The 19,733-nt window shown below is 37.0% G+C and overlaps 2 protein-coding genes across 3 annotated transcripts in view; both read right to left on the bottom strand.

The window, feature by feature from the left end:
• The window catches only part of LOC307042039 (CD209 antigen-like protein A), a 115,862-nt gene that overhangs the window by 49,938 nt on the left and 46,191 nt on the right, over nt 1-19,733 (bottom strand). The gene's annotated exons all lie outside the window — the stretch shown is intronic.
• The window catches only part of LOC307042016 (uncharacterized protein), a 54,925-nt gene that overhangs the window by 8,883 nt on the left and 26,309 nt on the right, over nt 1-19,733 (bottom strand). Inside the window, exons 1-8 of one of the 2 annotated variants that reach the window (XM_079685668.1) lie at nt 15,111-15,548; nt 14,792-14,881; nt 13,709-13,777; nt 13,209-13,265; nt 11,139-11,207; nt 9,632-9,774; nt 9,371-9,471; nt 8,355-9,188 (exon numbers count right to left, since the gene is read on the bottom strand). In XM_079685668.1, coding sequence (XP_079541794.1) covers nt 9,047-9,188; nt 9,371-9,471; nt 9,632-9,774; nt 11,139-11,207; nt 13,209-13,265; nt 13,709-13,777; nt 14,792-14,881; nt 15,111-15,234 — 795 coding nt within the window. In that variant the 5' untranslated portion in view covers nt 15,235-15,548 and the 3' untranslated portion in view covers nt 8,355-9,046. Of the gene's footprint in view, nt 1-8,354; nt 9,189-9,370; nt 9,472-9,631; nt 9,775-11,138; nt 11,208-13,208; nt 13,266-13,708; nt 13,778-14,791; nt 14,882-15,110; nt 15,549-19,733 lie in introns of those variants that run through there. The other variant, XM_079685664.1, reaches the window with a different exon arrangement.

Consider the following 19,733-nt stretch of genomic DNA (forward strand, 5'->3'; position numbering starts at 1 on the left):
ATAAACGTAAGATTCTACGATGAGAGACACTACTAGACCCAGTAATGTCTGCAAGCGGATGTTTGCAAGCACTCCAAATATACCACTATCTAAAAGAGAACATTGAAAGAAGAGTTTACCCAGAAGGGAGAAGATGTGGTTAGGTCAAAAAATTGCACTTCCCTCTATACTGTGAGAACTGATTTTCACCAAGAGGAATGTCTTATTTAAAAAATAAATGGTGCAGCATGAATTTCTCATGTGACTTATGACTCATTTATTTTGAATAGAAAATAAAATGTGCACATCTCTAAGACACAAAACTAGGACATGATTTTAAGTTGAAATAAGAGAATCTAAAAGCAGGCAGCCAATATTAGAATTGCAAAAGCAGAGAAAAGACACATTTAGTTTTTAAAAAGTGAAAATTAATCCTAAATCTGAGACATGACGTGACTCCAGATATCTACGTGAGAGTCCAACCCCTCGCCGACTTGGACCTCCACATTTGAATTTAAGCTGAAAATGAGAAATTAAACTTGTTCCGGTTTTTTTTATCATCGTTTTGTGGGACGAGATGTGGAGTTATGCCAATCTCTCATTTTTATTATCATTGCAATGGTAATCATTCCAGCTGTTTCTCACATCTTTGACAATTATTTCTGTGCAGTCTTCGTCTCTCCAGTAGCTGAAACACCCCAATGAAAAAAGTAAGGAGTTATGCCAATCTCTTCTCACATATCCATACATTTTTATTATCACTGTGTTATGGCTGTATGTATTCCCTCCCTGTTTCTTTTTCCCTTTGGTTCCTATACCCAGGTCTGCTGCATTGCTGTAACGAGGTTAAGACGAGGTGCAGCTGGAGAAGAAAGTGCTTAAAAGCTCCAGTGCAGCAGCAGAAGAGGGAGGCCTCTGGTGTTTCTGCCTCTCATCCTAGGATGGATAATTAAACATTTGATGTGTTGATTATAATAAATCCTATGGATTTGATGATTTTAAAGGTGTCTTTCGTGTTTTATTTGGGTCAGTGGTGGAATGTTGTTATCCCAATAGGGCCATTTTAAAGGTGGGGCGTAACAACTGCAATGGTAATCATTCCAGCTGTTTCTTACATTTGGCTCAACGGTGTACCAGTAGAAACCCCCAAAGAAAAAACAATAATAATACATTTCAACCTGACATCAACTCAAATCAAAATGCTTTATTGAGATTGATTGAGATAATAGAGAAATAATTGTCTATTAGCAATCTAACGTTTGGTTTGTTATCTGACATGAATGAAGCTGTTAAAGGACATCCCAAAATGTATGACATGAAGCTGCAGAGCGAGTGTCTGTCCCAGCTCACCTTGACAATAGAAAAGTGAAATAATGAGTGAACCTTGTTGTCAGTGGAGTCCCATCGACCCACTTCCATTTGCCCTCTGTCTCTTGATCAGTGAGTCCGATCCTCATTGTGGAGAGAAAAACACACAATCACAACGACAATATAAACCTTGACATGCTGTCAAACACTTCTTTGATTCACACACACACACACACACACACACACACACACACACACACACACACACACACACACACACACACACACACACACACACACACACACACACACACACACACACACACACACACACACACACACACACACACGCGCACACACACACACACACACACACACACACACACACACACACACACACACACACACACACACACACACACACACACACACACACACACACACTCACACACTCACACACTCACACAGGCTCTGCTTTGCTGTTGATGATCACAAGGTCCGCACCTCTCTGCAGACAGTCAGCTCTGCTTTCTATCCACGTTCTCCTGACAGAAGAAATGTACGGTAATAGAAACTGGGACGGATATACACCCAGCCTTGTTGGAAAAAGTGATCTGTGGGACCACAACAAAGAAAACCTTAATATCTCAGCAATTAACGTATGTGACTGCAATTTACACATTTGAAAAGCAATTATGAATTGATTAATTTAATTTAATCAAATGTAAGCATTTTAAAGCTCACAATTAAAAACAACATGTCCCCAATTTTTTGGGGAGTTTTTTCTTGTTATCTGCAAGGGTTTAAGGACAGTCTGCATCAGGCACATTTTTATTTGTCATTTTAGGCTATATAAATACAATTGAAATTATCGATTTATAATTTCAGGACTTTATCCCTTTTTTAAAAAGAGGAATTAACAACAAACGTCTTTTTAAAAAGGGTTTTAAACACATTTTGTTATTCCTTTCAGTAATTTGTTCACCTATTACATATGATTGGTAGGTACACCTGTACAAACACAACCTTTCTGCTATAGTGTGATGATGCCTAGGATGTTCAGTTTCTGAGGGGTTAGTTATTTGTCCCGGCTCTGTGTGGAGGTGTTGACATTTATAAAAGCAACATATGTCCCTTCCCCCCTACCAAACAAAGTAGAACCACCAAGCAAAAGGACAAAGGGACACCCAGTGGACATATGTATAAGTCACACACTGGTGAGTGATGGTATTTTACTGGATGACCTTTGTATTGAGAGAAGTTTCTAATACCCAGCCCCCAACATGTAGGAAGGACACAAATGTGCATTTCACCACCTCTACCTAAACCTTTGACGATAAACATGTGATTGATATCCAACAATGTCCCCAAAAACTGAACATCGTGAGTTTTTTTACAGACAGATGGCATGGCTGTTTTATTACATTACTTTTCTGAGTTTTCAATAAAGCAATTTGTATCAATTTGAATCAGTCAGGCAAAAATGAAGAACCAAATGCCTCCAACCTGGCCTGTGTCAAACTAACTTGTTTGTTTCAGCTGTGCAGAAAGTCCAGTTAAAACCAAAAGTGGGTATGCTAATTAACAGCAATATATTTGTATAGTGTTTACCCCAAAAATCCAAGCCTCACTATCATCGTAAAGTCCTCATTACAACAGAGCATTATCATTCCATTTTGCACTGTCAATATTTATTGTGAATTTTCCTCTGATAGACTATACATGATTTCTGATTTGGACAAAAATGATCCTTTGCATGCAAATCATTATGTGTTTCCTCCTCCCACTGACCAAAGTTAATCAGTTCCTTCTTCAGCTTTTCAGTCTCGTAAGTCAGGTTTGTGCAACTGACATCTATATCTGATGTCTTACTGTCTGAAAGAGCAAAAAAACACTTCATTGAGAATTCAATATTTACATTACATTAAACCAACAATTTTCACAACATGCAGTCAGCATCTTAATCAAAGACCATTTTACAAGTAGGCAGGGGGAGAAGCTAATCTGTATAATATATATCTCAAGTTGTATCTTAGCTGAAAGTAGTTGGTTTGCTTCAGAAACAAAAACACGCTTTTATTATGCCATGTGTTGTTTCAACTTCCCCTAACTATCCAAGGTGAATCGGATAGAAACTTTGAGGGAGCATGAGCATAAACACAGAGTTATCTTAAATCCCATATTCATACTTAAACCCCTTAAAGAAAGTCTCACATTTTTTAAATGCAATAATTTCACTGTGGTGGAAAGCAGATTTTCTGGTCTTCTGATGAAATGAGACGGTTTGAAATGACTTACAGAGAGTGAAGTGCAGGGAAATGTTGAGAGCAACTTGTAGGATACACAGGAGTCCAAAGCTCACAGCAACCAGTCTGAGTGTTCTCCCTGTGCGCAGAAATCAGACAGACATGCTGACAAAATAAAGTCCGACTGCAAGACACACATTTACAGCATTATCTGAATAATTGTACTCTGTTGGCATTTTGAATTCACTACATTTTAGGATATGCGCAGACCGAATTCTGCTTGGTAAACTAACTGTACTTGAAAGTAAACCATGTCAACAAAGTGTTACGGCTGTATGTATTCCCTGTTTCTCTCCAATACTTCATGAGCGGTCAGGGCAGTTACATTGCAGTGTTATATATATATATATACAGGACTGTCTCAGAAAATTAAAATTAGAATATTGTGATAAAGTTCTTTATTTTCTGTAATGCAATTAAAAAAACTAAAATGTCATACATTCTGGATTCATTACAAATCAACTGAAATATTGCAAGCCTTTTATTATTTTAATATCGCTGATTATGGCATACAGCTTAAGAAAACTCAAAAATCCTATCTCAAAAAATTAGAATAGTTCCTCAGACCAAGTAAAAAAAAAAGATTTATAACAGCAAAACACAATCAAACATTTGAAAATGTCCATTAATGCACTCAGTACTTGGTTGGGAATCCTTTTGCACGGATTACTGCATCAATGCGGCGTGGCATGGAGGCAATCAGCCTGTGGCATTGCTGAGGTGTTATGGATGCCCAGGATGCTTCAATAGCGGCCTTTAGCTCATTAGCATTGTTGGGTCTGGTGTCTTTCAGCTTCTTCTTCACAATACCCCACATATTCTCTATGGGGTTCAGGTCAGGGGAATTTGCAGGCCAATCGAGGACAGTAATGCCATGGTCAGTACACCAGTTACTGGTGGTTTTGGCACTGTGGGCAGGTGCCAGATCATGCTGGAAAATGAATTCCTCATCTCCATAGAGCTTTTCAGCAGACGGAAGCATGTAGTGCTCTAAAATCTCTTGGTACACAGCTGCATTTACTCTGGGCTTGATGAAACACAGTGGACCAACACCAGCAGCTGACATGGCTCCCCAAACCATCGCTGACTGTGGGAACTTCACACTGGATTTCAAGCAACTTGGATTTTGCTCCTCTCCAGCCTTTCTCCAGACTCTGGCGCCTTGACTTCCAAATGAAATACAAAACTTGCTTTCGTCTGAAAAGAGGACTTTGGACCACTGTGCAACTGTCCAGTGCTTCTTTTCCTTAGCCCAAGTCAGACGCCTCTTCCGTTGTCTTGAGTTCAGAAGTGGCTTGACCATGGGAATACGGCTATTGTAGCCCATTTCCCGGACACGTCTGTGAACAGTGACTTTTGATACCTGGACTCCAGCTTCAGTCCACTGTCTTTGAAGCTCCCCCAAATTCTGGAAGCGACTCTTCTTCACAATGCTGTTAAGGCTGCGGTCATCTCTCTTGGTTGTGCAGCGTTTCCTGCCACATTTCCCCCTTCCAACAGACTTTTTGTGGATGTGCTTTGAAACTGCACTCTGTGAACAGCTTGCTCTTTGAGAAATTTATTTTTGTGTCTTACCCTCCTGATGGAGGGTGTCAATGACGGTCCTCTGGACAGCAGTCAGATCAGCAGTCTTCCCCATACTTGTGATTTAGTTTACTGAACCAAGCTGAGTGTTTTTCAAGGCTCAGGAAACCCTTGCAGGTGTTTCGAGTTAATTAGACGATTCAAGTGATTCGTTGAACACCCTACTAGTATACTTTTTCATGATATTCTAATATTTAGAGATAGGATATTTGAGTTTTCTTAAGCTGTATGCCATAATCAGCAATATTAAAATAATAAAAGGCTTGCAATATTTCAGTTGATTTGTAATGAATCCAGAATGTATGACATTTTTGTTTTTTTAATTGCATTACAGAAAATAAAGAACTTTATCACAATATTCTAATTTTCTGAGACAGTCCTGTATATAAATTGTATCTAGAAAGCTGCTTATCACACATCTTTAATCATTCTAATTATCACAAATAGAGCATACAAGAGGAACGAAGGACACATTGAAATGAATGAGTAAACATTACATTAGTAAATGGAAACAGAGTGTGGCTTCGTTGAAGAAAAATCACTGCAGAGGAGTGGATATTAAAAGCCTGTTAAGAATTTAAAATATATTTGATTAAGTGATATTAACCTTTAAAATCTAAGATCATATGAATATTGGGACAGAAAACTTGACTGTTTTGGTACAGATGTTTCTCTGTCATCTTTGAGATCAAGAAAAAGAGGAATTGCATTTTATAAACATGCAGCCTGACACAACAAACCTCCACAAAATGTGTCACATTGTGTGGAAACACAACATGTCGTCACTGCCCTCGAGGTGCTTAAAACTTCCAAAAGTGCTGTAAAAGTTTCCTGATAGAAAGCAGAAGTGTGCCACAACAAAGTAGAACTCTTTTTGTCAGGTATTTTATATCTCAGTGCTTTGTTCTCCCGCCGATCTGTCTCCTGTTGTTTGAATAAATTATAACAAAGAGGAGAAGGGGAAGTTCTTAAAACTACTTATGAGGCGTTACACTTACACAGTGTGTAGGAAGTGTTCTCAAAAACTATTTAAACCACATGAAATCACATACCCAACACCCATCTTGTATCAATGTATCCATAGACAAATAAAGTGTATTCACTGCGTGCGTACTGGAGATTTTAACACTTTAACAGTTGTACCTAAGATTTCCTCTCAGCTTTTAAGCTTTGGAGCCCCCAAGGTATTTTTTCAATTGCTAAAATGAAACATGAAGCAAAAACCGATTGAAACTGAAAGAAGTTTAAGCAGCAAAATTGCATCCCATATCTTGAAATCTAAGCTAATTCTGGAAACTAAAAACCCTTTTTTGTTGCCATCTCTGGGCACTCTTCAAGACTACAGTCAAGATCTGCTCTTTGTGTGGAGATAACTATTCATGATTTGGTGTTGTAATGTATGCAATAAATAAAGATTGACTTTTAAAATACATCCCTATAAATTCAACACACATGACCCTGAGGTGTACAAACACTCACCAATCAAGTGTACATTAACATTTTGAACAAAATTGTTTGAAAAAGATCTGAGGAGTTCTGCTGTGTGTGATGTTTTCTGAATTGTTTAGTGTTTAGACAAAAGGAACTCGGTTTTCAAAATGGTGCTTAAGCAATGATAAAAACCTTGAACAGGAAAACCATGATTAAACTGCTTCCTATTAAATTGTTTATATATTATGGCAAAAGATTGATATTAGTGTTTTGTAAAATGAGAACAAAACCTGTTACATATTTGGCTACTAATAGGTTGAACTATTTCTTCAGAAAAAGTGACGTACATGTATAAACAAAAAGGGAAACAGGATATTTTGAGAAGCCTGGGGGGAATACTACTTTTATGATATTCATTTAATAACGAAAAGGAGAAATTAGCACTCCCGATTCAATAATACTTTTTTTTAATGCACACTAAAAGACTGAATTTGAAGATGCTTTTTAGATTTATATATTTAAAATATACGGCTTTAGGTCAAATAAGTTGTTCCTTGTGATTTGTGTTGTACTTTATATTCAAAGGTAAAAGGGTGATGAAGAAATGGCATGTATGAAAGGTTTTGATCATACAGTATAATTATAAAGAACTTTCAGTTGTTCTAGAGAAACAGACAGTGAGTCAGTGTGAGTCTTTCTTCACACACTTGTTTCTTCCTGTTTGTGTCATCTTCTAAATCTGGTCGCAGTGGTAATGGGCTTATTTGCTCACTCTTGAAGAAGACAGTAAGTGTGAACATCCAGTCCACTGATCAGACTGTTAAGAATTTGAGGACAAACTTGTTTACATTTACATTTACTGTACTGCCTTTCCTTTGCCATTTGTCACTCACCTTGAAAGTTATGTTTTGAAAATTGTTGGAGGGGATACAAAACCAAGAATAACAATTTACAAGCCTTGTTATACATTTCTCATTTGTTGGATATAGTTTCAACATATTAGCCTATAACGGTAAACGGTGAATAAAACCCGAAATCCACTTATAAAGTAATATTTAGACACTTACATTTATTTTACATTTTACCTCATAATCATCAGTTAATCACTGATAAAATACCATCTTTATGTAAGAGTTTTCTCCATTATTTGTTGCTGTATCATACGGAAAATGTCTTCTTTATTTATATAAGAGGTGTTTTGTTATTCTAACATTAAATACAACAAACTCACATATGGGTGTTGACTGCAACATTATTAACTAGGCTTCTTTTTTAAAACAGTGCATCAAATGACAAGTTCCCACCATTAGATTATTTATTGGAGATAAAATAAAGAATTTAAATCAAATGATTGTTTACTGCTCCATACCTTGCCTGACCTGCACATGAGAAAGTGCTGCAGTTTATGGTTCACTATTGTTTGTGTTGGATCTCATTAATGCTGCACTGCACATAGTCAAAGTCCAATTATTATTTACAGTCAGGGTTGAAATGTTTTAGTGCCACCTGCTGGATGTATACATACATGGCGTAGGTGTTTTCACTTACAGTTTATTTTATGTTGCTCACACACTAAAATAACACATACTATAAAGCACAATTATTTAATCTCACACTCAAAGAGCAAAACCTCAGCTCAAATCTCCAAACACATGTTTAGCTCTGCACCTTATTTGCAATTGACTCATCAACTATGTAAGCACTATAAAAAGGCTTAATGTAAGAACTACACAACAGACATGGAAATGTCTAAAATGAAGATGATTTTGTTCTTTTTATTGAAGCAACATTTCAAACAATGTAAAGAAGAAATACTATTTTTCTTACGGTTCAGACGTGTAATGAAGGATACTTCCATAACATCAAAAATACCATATTTTCAGCCACGTTTAAAAGAAAGTTAAAGCCATATGTTTAAAGTCAGTCAAGCTAATCTCTTATAATCTGCAAACCTGTATTGTTATTACATATATTTACTACTGCAATCAACCTAAAAAACAATCCATAATATCATGAAAGTCTTTGTGCCGGTTATATATGCTGTATATACAATTTGACATTATCTGCAAACAAACATGAGCGTGTTTTCTCTCAAACACATATAAAGTATAAAGTATAAAGAACATATACAATCCACTGGGTTTCTCCTGCAACAAAACTTCAGCACATAAAGTGCTTGAGAAAAGATTTCTGCTGAAACTGGGCTATGTTCACCAAATAAATAATGTCACATTTTAACATTTTCTTTTGATACTGTACATTGCCACTGAAAAGTGTTTTTTATCGCCTAAATCAGAACACACCGTGGGATATTTCAGTCTAATGTGTCACTTTGCCTTAAAATGGTTCAGTTTAACAGGTGGGAAATACATGATATCTTAATATTCTTCAATATACAGTTGCTGTCATTACGGTGTGACACCAGTGTGTATGTAGAGCTACATTTTCTTTTCGCAGATCCAGAAATATTCATTTTCACATGGTGCATCATTCCAGCTGTTTTGGTGATCATGGTGGTTTATATTCACACAGTCTTCATTTTTATTCAGATAATTGTTGGGTTCCCCGGAATACCAGAAGCTTTAACAGAAAACAAACCAACACGTTTTTTAATGAACAGAAAGTTCAAACAACAATATTAAATGTTTTTTTGAAAATGATGCTGTTGTTTTATAAAAAGGTTCAAGTACTTCTGTGGTTCGAGGACCATTTGTTTCAACAATAAAGTTGATTTAAAGTGAACAAAAGGGTAATACGTTTACCTTGTTGTAAGTTGTGTCCCATCTACCCATGTCCATTCTCCCTCTGTGTCTCTGTCCATCAGTCCAATCCAAATTATATTTTTGTATTGTCTTGAGAAATCCTTGTTTTCAAAGAGAAACATACAGTTATTTACAACTAATATTTAGAGAGGACATATTATTCAAATTTGATATATTTTTTATATTTTTTTCATATTTGTATTTTGTGCGTCCATGCTTTAATAGGCTTGTAATAGGCTTGAACCACATGCACATTCCTACCTGCTCTTCTTGGCTGTTGATAATCATCAGGTCTGCACCTCTTTGCTGACAGTCCCTTCTGCTGTCTTGCCAGGTCTTCATGGTGGAAGAAATACGATAGAAACTACCGCTAAAATAAACCCATCCTTGCTGTAAATAGTGAGCTGCTGATGAAAGAAAGAACTGAAATAATCAAAATTATCAACAAACAAAGTCATGATAGAAGGACATTGAAAAACTGTCCATCTTTGTTATTGGAGAACAGAAAGAACGATAAAACCTTAAAGGTCTCAGATATATAAATATATATATAAAACATGTCTATCACGTGTTTTGCTCAAAATACAAACAGATCACCTAAAAAAAGGGGGGCGGGGGCTCATGCCTGCACAGAATTCTACCCAGATACTCAGCTAAATGCTGATGAAACAACATATTATGTTCCAAACCACATCAAGGATTATTTCTGAAACAGTATGGAGCTCAAATGCTTTTTCTCTTGCGGGTTTACCAACATTCGGGTGAGTAGCTTTTTATTTCCTGCTTTTTTACACATACTCTCTCCAGTACAGGTTAGCTCTCAGTGTTAGCGATGCTTGCTAATGTAAACAAAGACCATATTACTTCCAAAACACGTTGCACATTGTTTCTGATAGCAACGTTTCTGGGTGTAAAGCCAGCCCATATTTCCGATATTACGTTATATCGGCAGCAAATCTGGATCAACTCTGTTGTACCCCCGTTTTTAGAGATTTGGGTACGGAGGAAAAGACAGAGGGTTTTTCTTTTCTGACACTTTGTGAGATCCCTTACACCCCGGGGACACATATGTATGTATAAACGACATAAAAAGTATAAAAGTGCCTTTTGCTTCGATACATACATTAACAGATGGTTAAGTAAAAAATAAAATTCCAAGGTGGTATCTACCGTTTGATAAATCTGAATGTTTGCTCTTTGATATAATGGCCCAAAGGCAGAACAATTGATTTCATTATCATACTTACCCAAGGCTCTCAGAGTTTTCTTCAGATCGTCTCATAGCCAGGTTTTTTCAACTGGCCACCACATCTCAAACATAATTCCCATTGTCTTTTGTGTTTCACTATCAATTACGTGGGGGTTTGTTTCTTATCCATAGTTGATTACTGTATCAAAAGCATACAGGGAACTTGACTGTGAAGCTGTCATTGTGATTATTTTCAAGAATTCCAAATAAGTGACAACATGCTTTGAAAGGGAAATTGAGTTAGATGTTCAAATGAATTTTGATATACATTTCAAGTCAATTTGTACACTCTGATGTACAGTTATATGTTGCTTCAAAGCATTCAGAGCAACTGATATGTTGTAAGAGAATTTAAACAAGGGCTTGTTGAAGTGAGAAACACAAATTAAGACAAGCATCTTGCTCCCTTAAATAAGTCATACAAAGAGCAAGAAGCAGGGAAATGTTGAAAGCAGCTTGGAGAAAATGTGCCCAAAGGATTTATTAAAGTTAAAGAATTGACTTTCCCATTGTACCTACCATATTCTTCCAGAGTTCTCTTCAGGCCGTGGTTCTCCTCAGTCAGGAGATTGCGACCGGCCTCCAGATCTAAAAAGAATTCTCAATGTTTATCATATCACAGTTTTTTTCAGTTGCTACCACAAGCAGAATTATTTAATCTCACACTCTGCACCCTATTTGCAATTCAACTTGGCCATTTTTAGCAAACACTGCACACGGTTCTCCAAGTACGACACAGAAATCTGACCTACAGTATTCACTTGTTTGCCATTTTCAAAACACTGCCATTAAAAATGCTACACACATGAACCAATCAACCAATACACATGCCAAATGACCATAAACACCAAACAGCTTTTTTGTTGACTCAGAAATCATACATACGGAATGCCATAAAAGATGAGTTTGGGCTTGATAAGTACAGTGCTGTGGAGTTGGTTGGACAAAGTGTCTTGTACTATACAGTTTTTTTCAATTGCTATAAAAACTGTAAAGCAGGGCTTATTTTCTCAAAACACTAAACACAATTCACAAAACCATACAAAGTGCAAAACACCTCATACATCTTGCAAAATGAAGAACTGCACTCAAAACTACATAAACACTTACCAAATGCAAACTTTTGCACCAAATATAACACACTTCATTCATAGTGCTAGATTGTTTGACCACCCAACGACACACTGCTGAGCATACAGTTTTTCTCGAATGCTAACACACTAAAATTATACATAAAGCACAATTATTTTAACTGACACTCAAAGAGCAAAACAAATCTCAAATCTCCAAAACTCGTTTTCAGCTTTTCACACAATTTGCAAATCAACATGGCACTTTTTGCAAACCACTGCACACGTTTCTCCACGTAAGACACAGGAATCTGACATGAAGTCATGTGTTAGCAGGTTTAAAACACTGATATTCAAAATGCCTCACACATGGACCAATAATCAAGAAACACGTTCCACCTGACCAAACACCTGATGGCATAATTGTTGGCTCAGCAATCAGGATGTTAGCACTATAAAAAGACCACAGGTGAGTACTTTCTTACAGCAACAATGGAAGCCAACATGGAAGCATGAGCAAGAGGAAGAGGAAGAGCTGGGCTGAGAGTGAGAGGAAGAAGAATGAGAGGTAGAGGTAGAGCTGGAGGAAGAGGACGTGGACAAAGAAGAATACTCTCTAATGAAATGAAATGTTATCAACCATGGTGTGACGATGAGAGAGGCTGGACAGAGGGTTCTGCCTAATCTAAGCCGATCTACTGTTGCCTCTGTAATCCGGACACTTAGACTTGAAAACACGTTAGTTACCAGTTTTTAGCTCTGCATAATTCATGATATATCAGTGCTTATATCTGTTGTGTGAAACGTATTTACTTCATTACTGTAACTGAATTGTTGGCATGTTGCATACTATAACTGTACACAAATCCTGCACAATGTACTGTGGTAAACTTACTTTTATGCAACACACACACTGACCATCCACTATATCTTTGTTGTTTATCTGAAGGACTGAGAAACAAAGAGGTGCAGGTGGAAAGCTAAGGATTTTCAATGAGGCACAGGAAGCAGCAGTTACAAACTTGGTTTTGGCAAACAATGCATCAGACTTAGAGAGATCCGAAGCATTGTAACTATTTGCTGAGATGCATGTTGCACAATGTTATATTTGAATAAAATGTGATTTTTTTCAACAACTCATTTGTATTTCTTCATTTACTGTATTTCTGTATACTCAAGCAATCTTTCTCTGCAGAAACCTCTATGTAGAGAGCTTAGCCCATAACAGATTAAAGTGCTTTAGATTATGCTCAGCAGTGTGTAGTTGGATGGTCAAACAATCCAGTATTAAGAATGAAGTGTTATATTTGGTGCTAAAGTTTGCATTTGGTAAGTGTTTATGTAGTTTTGAGTGCAGTTCTTCACTTAGCAGGAGAAATTAGGTGTTTTGCACTTTGGGTGTGGTTTTGTGAATTGTGTTTAGTGTTCTGAGAAACTGAGCAGCCACTTCCTGCAGCCACTTCCTGCTGCTCTCCCAATAGACATGATTTAACTGGGAGATTGTCATCATCATACTTACCGAGGTTGATTCTCTTCATCTCGTCTCTCTCTTCAGTCAGGGAGTTTTGCTGTGAAACTGTCATTTTCAGTGGAGAGGTTACCAACTACATTTGATTATGTGCACACATAAACACATGATTCAGTTTAAAAACGAAATGTCCTCCCTAGCTTTGTTGAAAATACTTGTTGTTTACTAAAAATAATTAGAAAGGTTTGAAAATGATGATTCATACATTTTCACAAAGAACTTTGATATACATTTCAGTTCATGAATGTAGACCCTTATATACAGTAATGTGTTGTTCTAAAGCAATCAGGGCAAATGATTGTCTAATAGAAATGAATCAAACAAGGTCTGTTACCATTTGCACTATCTGACTAAAAAGTTATTTGCACAAATTAAGAAGATTTAAAACAGCAAGACGCAGGGAAATATTATAAGGAACTTTTAATATACACAGAAGTCCAGAGCTCAAGTATATCTTTTCCTTTAAGAATTGGTTTCCTCATTGTACCTACCATAGTTTTCCAGAGTTCTCTTCAGGTCATCTCTCTCCTCAGTCAGGTTATTGCAACCGGCCTCCAGATCTAAAACAGAATTCTCAATGTTTATTATATTAATATATCTATGATAATGTATGGGTGTTAATGTCCTCTTCCTATTCTAATACCAAGTTATATGTTTTCAAGGAATTGATGAATGGAGAGGTTACCATTATTTTTAACAGGACCAGAGGATTAATACAGTATATTAGTCATCTGGCATACTTAGGCATGAAAATTGTGCCAGTGTTTATGCTTTGTAACGGTTTCTTTTATTCCCATATTTACCGGATAAAGTGCCATTTCATTTGTGTTTTACGAGAGCTGTATTTGTCTGCCTGTATTGTCTGTGTTTTATTTGTTGTAACATTGTTCATGCTGCCCTCTTGGCCTAGTCGCTCTAGAAAAATATATTTTAATCTTAATGGTTGAATAAAGGATATGTGTGTGTGTGTGTGTGTGTGTGTGTGTGTGTGTGTGTGTGTGTGTGTGTGTGTGTGTGTGTGTGTGTGTGTGTGTGTGTGTGTGTGTGTGTGTGTGTGTGTGTGTGGTTCAGTTAAGTATATTTGTGAAAAAAGAAAATCATGTTTCCCTCTTAAAGCCTTAACACAAGAGCCAAATCGTTATCAACAACATCTGTATCATTTCCTCTTATGAAAGGTATAATGATAGATATGCCAGAATTTATATTTTAAACACGAACTAACATTATCAACAGAATGTGAAGAGCCTACAGTGTTGACGTTATTTTTAAGACGTCTATGTGTTGCAGAGATATATTAAGGGTTATTAACATGCTAACTGACTAGCCATGGCCCGTCAAGTGTTGTAATATCACTTGTTCTTCTAGAAGCATTAGTGAGGAAGTTGTAGTCCGGGTCTTCCCTCAGACCAGAGGGTGAAGAAGTAGCGCTGCCACGACTCGACCAGACACGAGAACATTTGATTATTGGATCAACTGAAGAAAGTATTCACTTTAAAATTATTATTATTATTTCAGAGCAATTATTTTCAATACAAAGAATACAGAAGTGAGAGGCACAAATTAGGAACACTTACAGAGAGTGAGACGCAGGGAAATGTTGAGAGCAGCTTGTAGGATACACAGGAGTCCAAAACTCACAACAACCAGTCTGTACATTTTCATTCCTGTGTGTAGAACCCAGAAACATGAACACACACGGAGGTTTATGGAGGCTGACTTGCACAAGCGGCTGTTTTAGAAACCGTACACTTTAAACTGAGAGGTTGATTTTGTCTTTAATTTCTCAAGCAATATATATATATTGGTGATCTTTAAGTTTAAAATTAAGTTTAGAAAATAAGGTTATTATAAACTCAACAATTCCAAATTGTTTGATTATGATTTCTGTCTTACCAGGCGCTGCAGCAGGCACCTTGAAGTCTTCAACAGAGCGGCGGGATGCAGCATTCCTGGCTGAGACATCTTCAAGGTTTTCGTGTATCGAGGAGATCTCAAGTTCTTCTTCAAAGGAAACCATCTCATCAGTAGAGCTTCTGCAGAGTGCTGATGGTGTTTGTCAAGTGTCTTCTTTAAAGGGCACTGATCTTCCTTTATTTAATGATTATCTCAGCATACACCTCTAACTCTCTCTCTCTCTCTCTTTCTCATTCTCTTTCACATACTCTTCTTCCTTATTTTTTAGTCATTTGCCTTTGTCCCTCAACTCAGTATTTTATTTGCACTATACCTACAGTAGTAGGCAACATTTCTTCAGGTATCTACAGATTTGCAGTTTTGTTAATAATAGATTTCCTCAGTTTCCTAATCACCCAACTGATTCGCCACTAGACACACTCCTTAGGCCGTTACCTACTCTGAAGGGAATGATGACGTGTATTTACGCTCAGATTTATTCTCTTCGTTTGGTTACCCTGAACTCCATTAAATCTCTTTGGGAAACAGATCTTGGGGAGGAGATTTCTGAAAAACTTTGGGAAAAAGCCCTTGCTAATGTACATAAATCTTCTATTTGTGCTAGACATGGACTGATTCAGTGCAAAGTACATCGCAAACACTTTACTAAGCTCAGGCTCTCTAAAAATATATAAGGAGGTAGACCCAACTTGTGACAGATGTAGCCAAGCACCGGCGAGTCACGCACACATATTCTGGTCTTGTCCGGTCTTACACTCTTATTGGACTGACATCTTTAGATCACTGTCAGAAATTACTGGAAAACCGATCGCTCCTAATGCCATGACCGCACTGTTTGGTGTAACCCCACCTACATGGCCTCTCTTCTCTGGAGACAGACATAGCCTTTGTTACCTTACTAGCCAGACGCCATTGCTCATGTGGAAGTCTCCAACATCCCCTTCACACACCTTGTGGTTAAAAGAAGTCCTAAACTTTCAAATTTAACTTCCAAACTCGAGAAAATAAGGTGCATACTGAGGGGCTCCCTGGGGAAATTCCACAAGATGTGGAACCCCTTCTACAAGTATATGGGAGCTGGACATGCCGGATGTCTTTGTACAATAGGGTGGTGGACCTGCGGTGTTAAACTGTGATTAGTGGGCGGCTGATTGACCAACAAGTGCTATGTTTTTTTGTTTTGTTTTATATATTTGGTCTTTTTGTTCCATTTATACACATTGTTTGATCTCTACTTTTGCATTATGTTATTAATAATGGACTTAGACTCAGAGCCTTTAGATTCTGATTTTGTTTTTTTGTTGTTGATCTTTGTCATGTCGCAGTCCATTTTTTGTTTTGTTTAATTTATTTTTTGTTTAGTCTTTTTTTGTTTTTCTGTCAGACTCGAATCACACTGTTGTCATCCTAACTTGTTTGCCAACTGCTATTGTGCTGTCTGTCTGGCTGTTTGTTTATAAAAAAATAAAATAAAAAGTTTTTAAAAAACTCAGTATGTTATGCTTTGACTGCTGCTCCATGTGTTACCTGTGCAGATCTTTGGGTACCTTAAAAACATTTTTCCTCCAGGAAGGAAAACTCTACTTTGTCATTACTGATCATGTTAATGTTAATTAGGTAATTAATGATCATATTAGTTTGTTTAATTTGTTCATCAAAAAACAAGCGAGACAATCAAAATCCATAAGCAATGGCCTCTAAAGTGAATGCAAAGCTTAATCGGCACAATGCTAAGGTGTTTAAGAGCTGGTTTAAAAAACCCTGAAGTTGCTGTAAAGTTGTGTAAATCCAACATTTAAATCATAATCTGTGTTGATGCATATCTATGCATATTGACGCATTGTTTTGTATTAATTATGTGATGTGTACTTTATTGCAGTGTTGTATTAAAAGCTATATATTTTAACTACACTATACATGTAAAATGAAAATAAGCAACAACCCTCTGTGTAGCACATCAGATATTATAGTTAATGACGGGAATGGCAAAGGCCAGAAAGTTGATAGAGAAGCAGCCGCGCCAAGATTGCAAAGTGACTCGAACGCAGCCATGCAAATAAATAAATATGAACCTCATGCAACATTAACCAAACATAAGCATATGATAATAAATACTATTCTTCGTCGCCTAAAACTGCAAAACCACTCTTGTTCTTCCTGGTTTTAAGACAAATGGTCTCTCTTCTTCCTTAATGTTCACAACTCGCTTGCTGTTACAACCTCTGCTGCAGCTTTGACGTATTGATTCTTGTGTACTTTGTGCAATTTGGACTTTTATTCACAATTCACACTTTTTATTTTTATTCCAAAGGAAATCATCATTATTGTTGTTGTTTATCAGTGACACATAATGCAAAGATATTTCATGTTTTTTAATTTGCTATTATCTAAATGCCTATACTCTATCCTTATTTATTTGCACCAGAACTGGTTATCTCTATACTTAGTTATTAGTTTGAAATTTTTTTATAATATCAATTAAGATTTTGAACACATTCACAATGACATTATCACCAAATCCACTGTAAAATAAACCCCTGTAGTTAACTTACATAATCATCCAGTAGTATGCCAACAAGTACTGACATTACCTCTTTACAACACACTCTGAATTCTCTTTTAAATAAAAACATGTGAAGCCACTACCAAAGGTGGTCAAAGCTTCTGTAAGTTTATATAGATCTGCTGAATCATATCAGAGTGTTGTTGGGTTCATGTCTCCTTTATAATATAAAACATTAGCATTTGTATAAAACTCGTTGGTTTATTCTTTCATATGGCAGTGGGATTCTGGGCCTTTGCAGGTAATTTATAACATAAACGTAAGATTCTACGATGAGAGACACTACTAGACCCAGTAATGTCTGCAAACGGATGTTTGCAAGCACTCCAAATATACCACTATCTTAAAGAGAACATTGAAAGAAGAGTTTACCCAGAAGGGAGAAGAGGTGGTTAGGTTAAAAAATTGCACTTCCCTCTATAATGTGAGAACTGATTTTTCACCAAGAGGAATGTCTTATTTAAAAATAAATGGTGCAGCATGAATTTCTCATGTGACTTATGACTCATTTATTTTGAATAGAAAATCAAATGTGCACATCTCTAAGACACAAAACTAGGACATGATTTTAAGTTTAAATAAGAGAATCTAAAAGCAGGCAGCCAATATTAGAATTGCAAAAGCAGAGAAAATACACATTTAGTTTTTAAAAAGTGAAAATTAATCCTAAATCTGAGACATGACGTGACTCCAGATATCTACGTGAGAGTCCAACCCCTCGCCGACCTGGACCTCCACATTTGAATTTAAGCTGAAAATGAGAAATTAAACTTGTTCCGGTTTTTTTCATCATCGTTTTGTGGGACTAGATGTGGAGTTATGCCAATCTCTCATTTTTATTATCATTGCAATGGTAATCATTCCAGCTGTTTCTCACATCTTTGACAATTATTTCTGTGCAGTCTTCGTCTCTCCAGAAGCTGAAACACCCCAATGAAATAAGTAAGGAGTTATGCCAATCTCTTCTCACATATCCATACATTTTTATTATCACTGTGTTATGGCTGTATGTATTCCCTCCCTGTTTCTTTTTCCCTTTGGTTCCTCGACCCAGGTCTGCTGCATTGCTGTAACGAGGTTAAGACGAGGTGCAGCTGGAGAAGAAAGTGCTTAAAAGCTCCAGTGCAGCAGCAGAAGAGGGAGGCCTCTGGTGTTTCTGCCTCTCATCCTAGGATGGATAATTAAACATTTGATGTGTTGATTATAATAAATCCTATGGATTTGATGATTTTAAAGGTGTCTTTCGTGTTCTATTTGGGTCAGTGGTGGAATGTTGTTATCCCAATAGGGCCATTTTAAAGGTGGGGCGTAACAACTGCAATGGTAATCATTCCAGCTGTTTCTTACATGTTTGAAAATTATTTCTGTGCAGCCTTCGTCCTGCTTCGAACTTCCATTTGGCTCACCGGTGTACCAGTAGAAACCCCCAAAGAAAAAACAATAATAATACATTTCAACCTGACATCAACTCAAATCAAAATGCTTTATTGAGATTGATTGAGATAATAGAGAAATAATTGTCTATTAGCAATCTAACGTTTGGTTTGTTATCTGACATGAATGAAGCTGTTAAAGGACAACCCGAAATGTATGACATGAAACTGCAGAGCGAGTGTCTGTCACAGCTCACCTTGACAATAGAAAAGTGAAATAATGAGTGAACCTTGTTGTCAGTGGAGTCCCATCGACCCACTTCCATTTGCCCTCTGTCTCTTGATCAGTGAGTCCGATCCTCACTGTGGAGAGAAAAACACACAATCACAACGACAATATAAACCTTGACATGCTGTCAAACACTTCTTTGATTCACACACACACACGCACGCACGCACGCACGCACGCACGCACGCACACACACACACACACACACACACACACACACACACACACACACACACACACACACACACACACACACACACACACACACACACACACACACACACACACACACACACACACACACACACATACACACTCACTTGCTCTTCTCTGCTGTTGATAATCACCACACCTGCCCCTTTTTGAATACAGTCATC

Source organism: Notothenia rossii, assembly GCF_949606895.1.
Source record: "Notothenia rossii genome assembly, chromosome: 1".
In the NCBI taxonomy this organism is placed as follows: domain Eukaryota; kingdom Metazoa; phylum Chordata; class Actinopteri; order Perciformes; family Nototheniidae; genus Notothenia; species Notothenia rossii.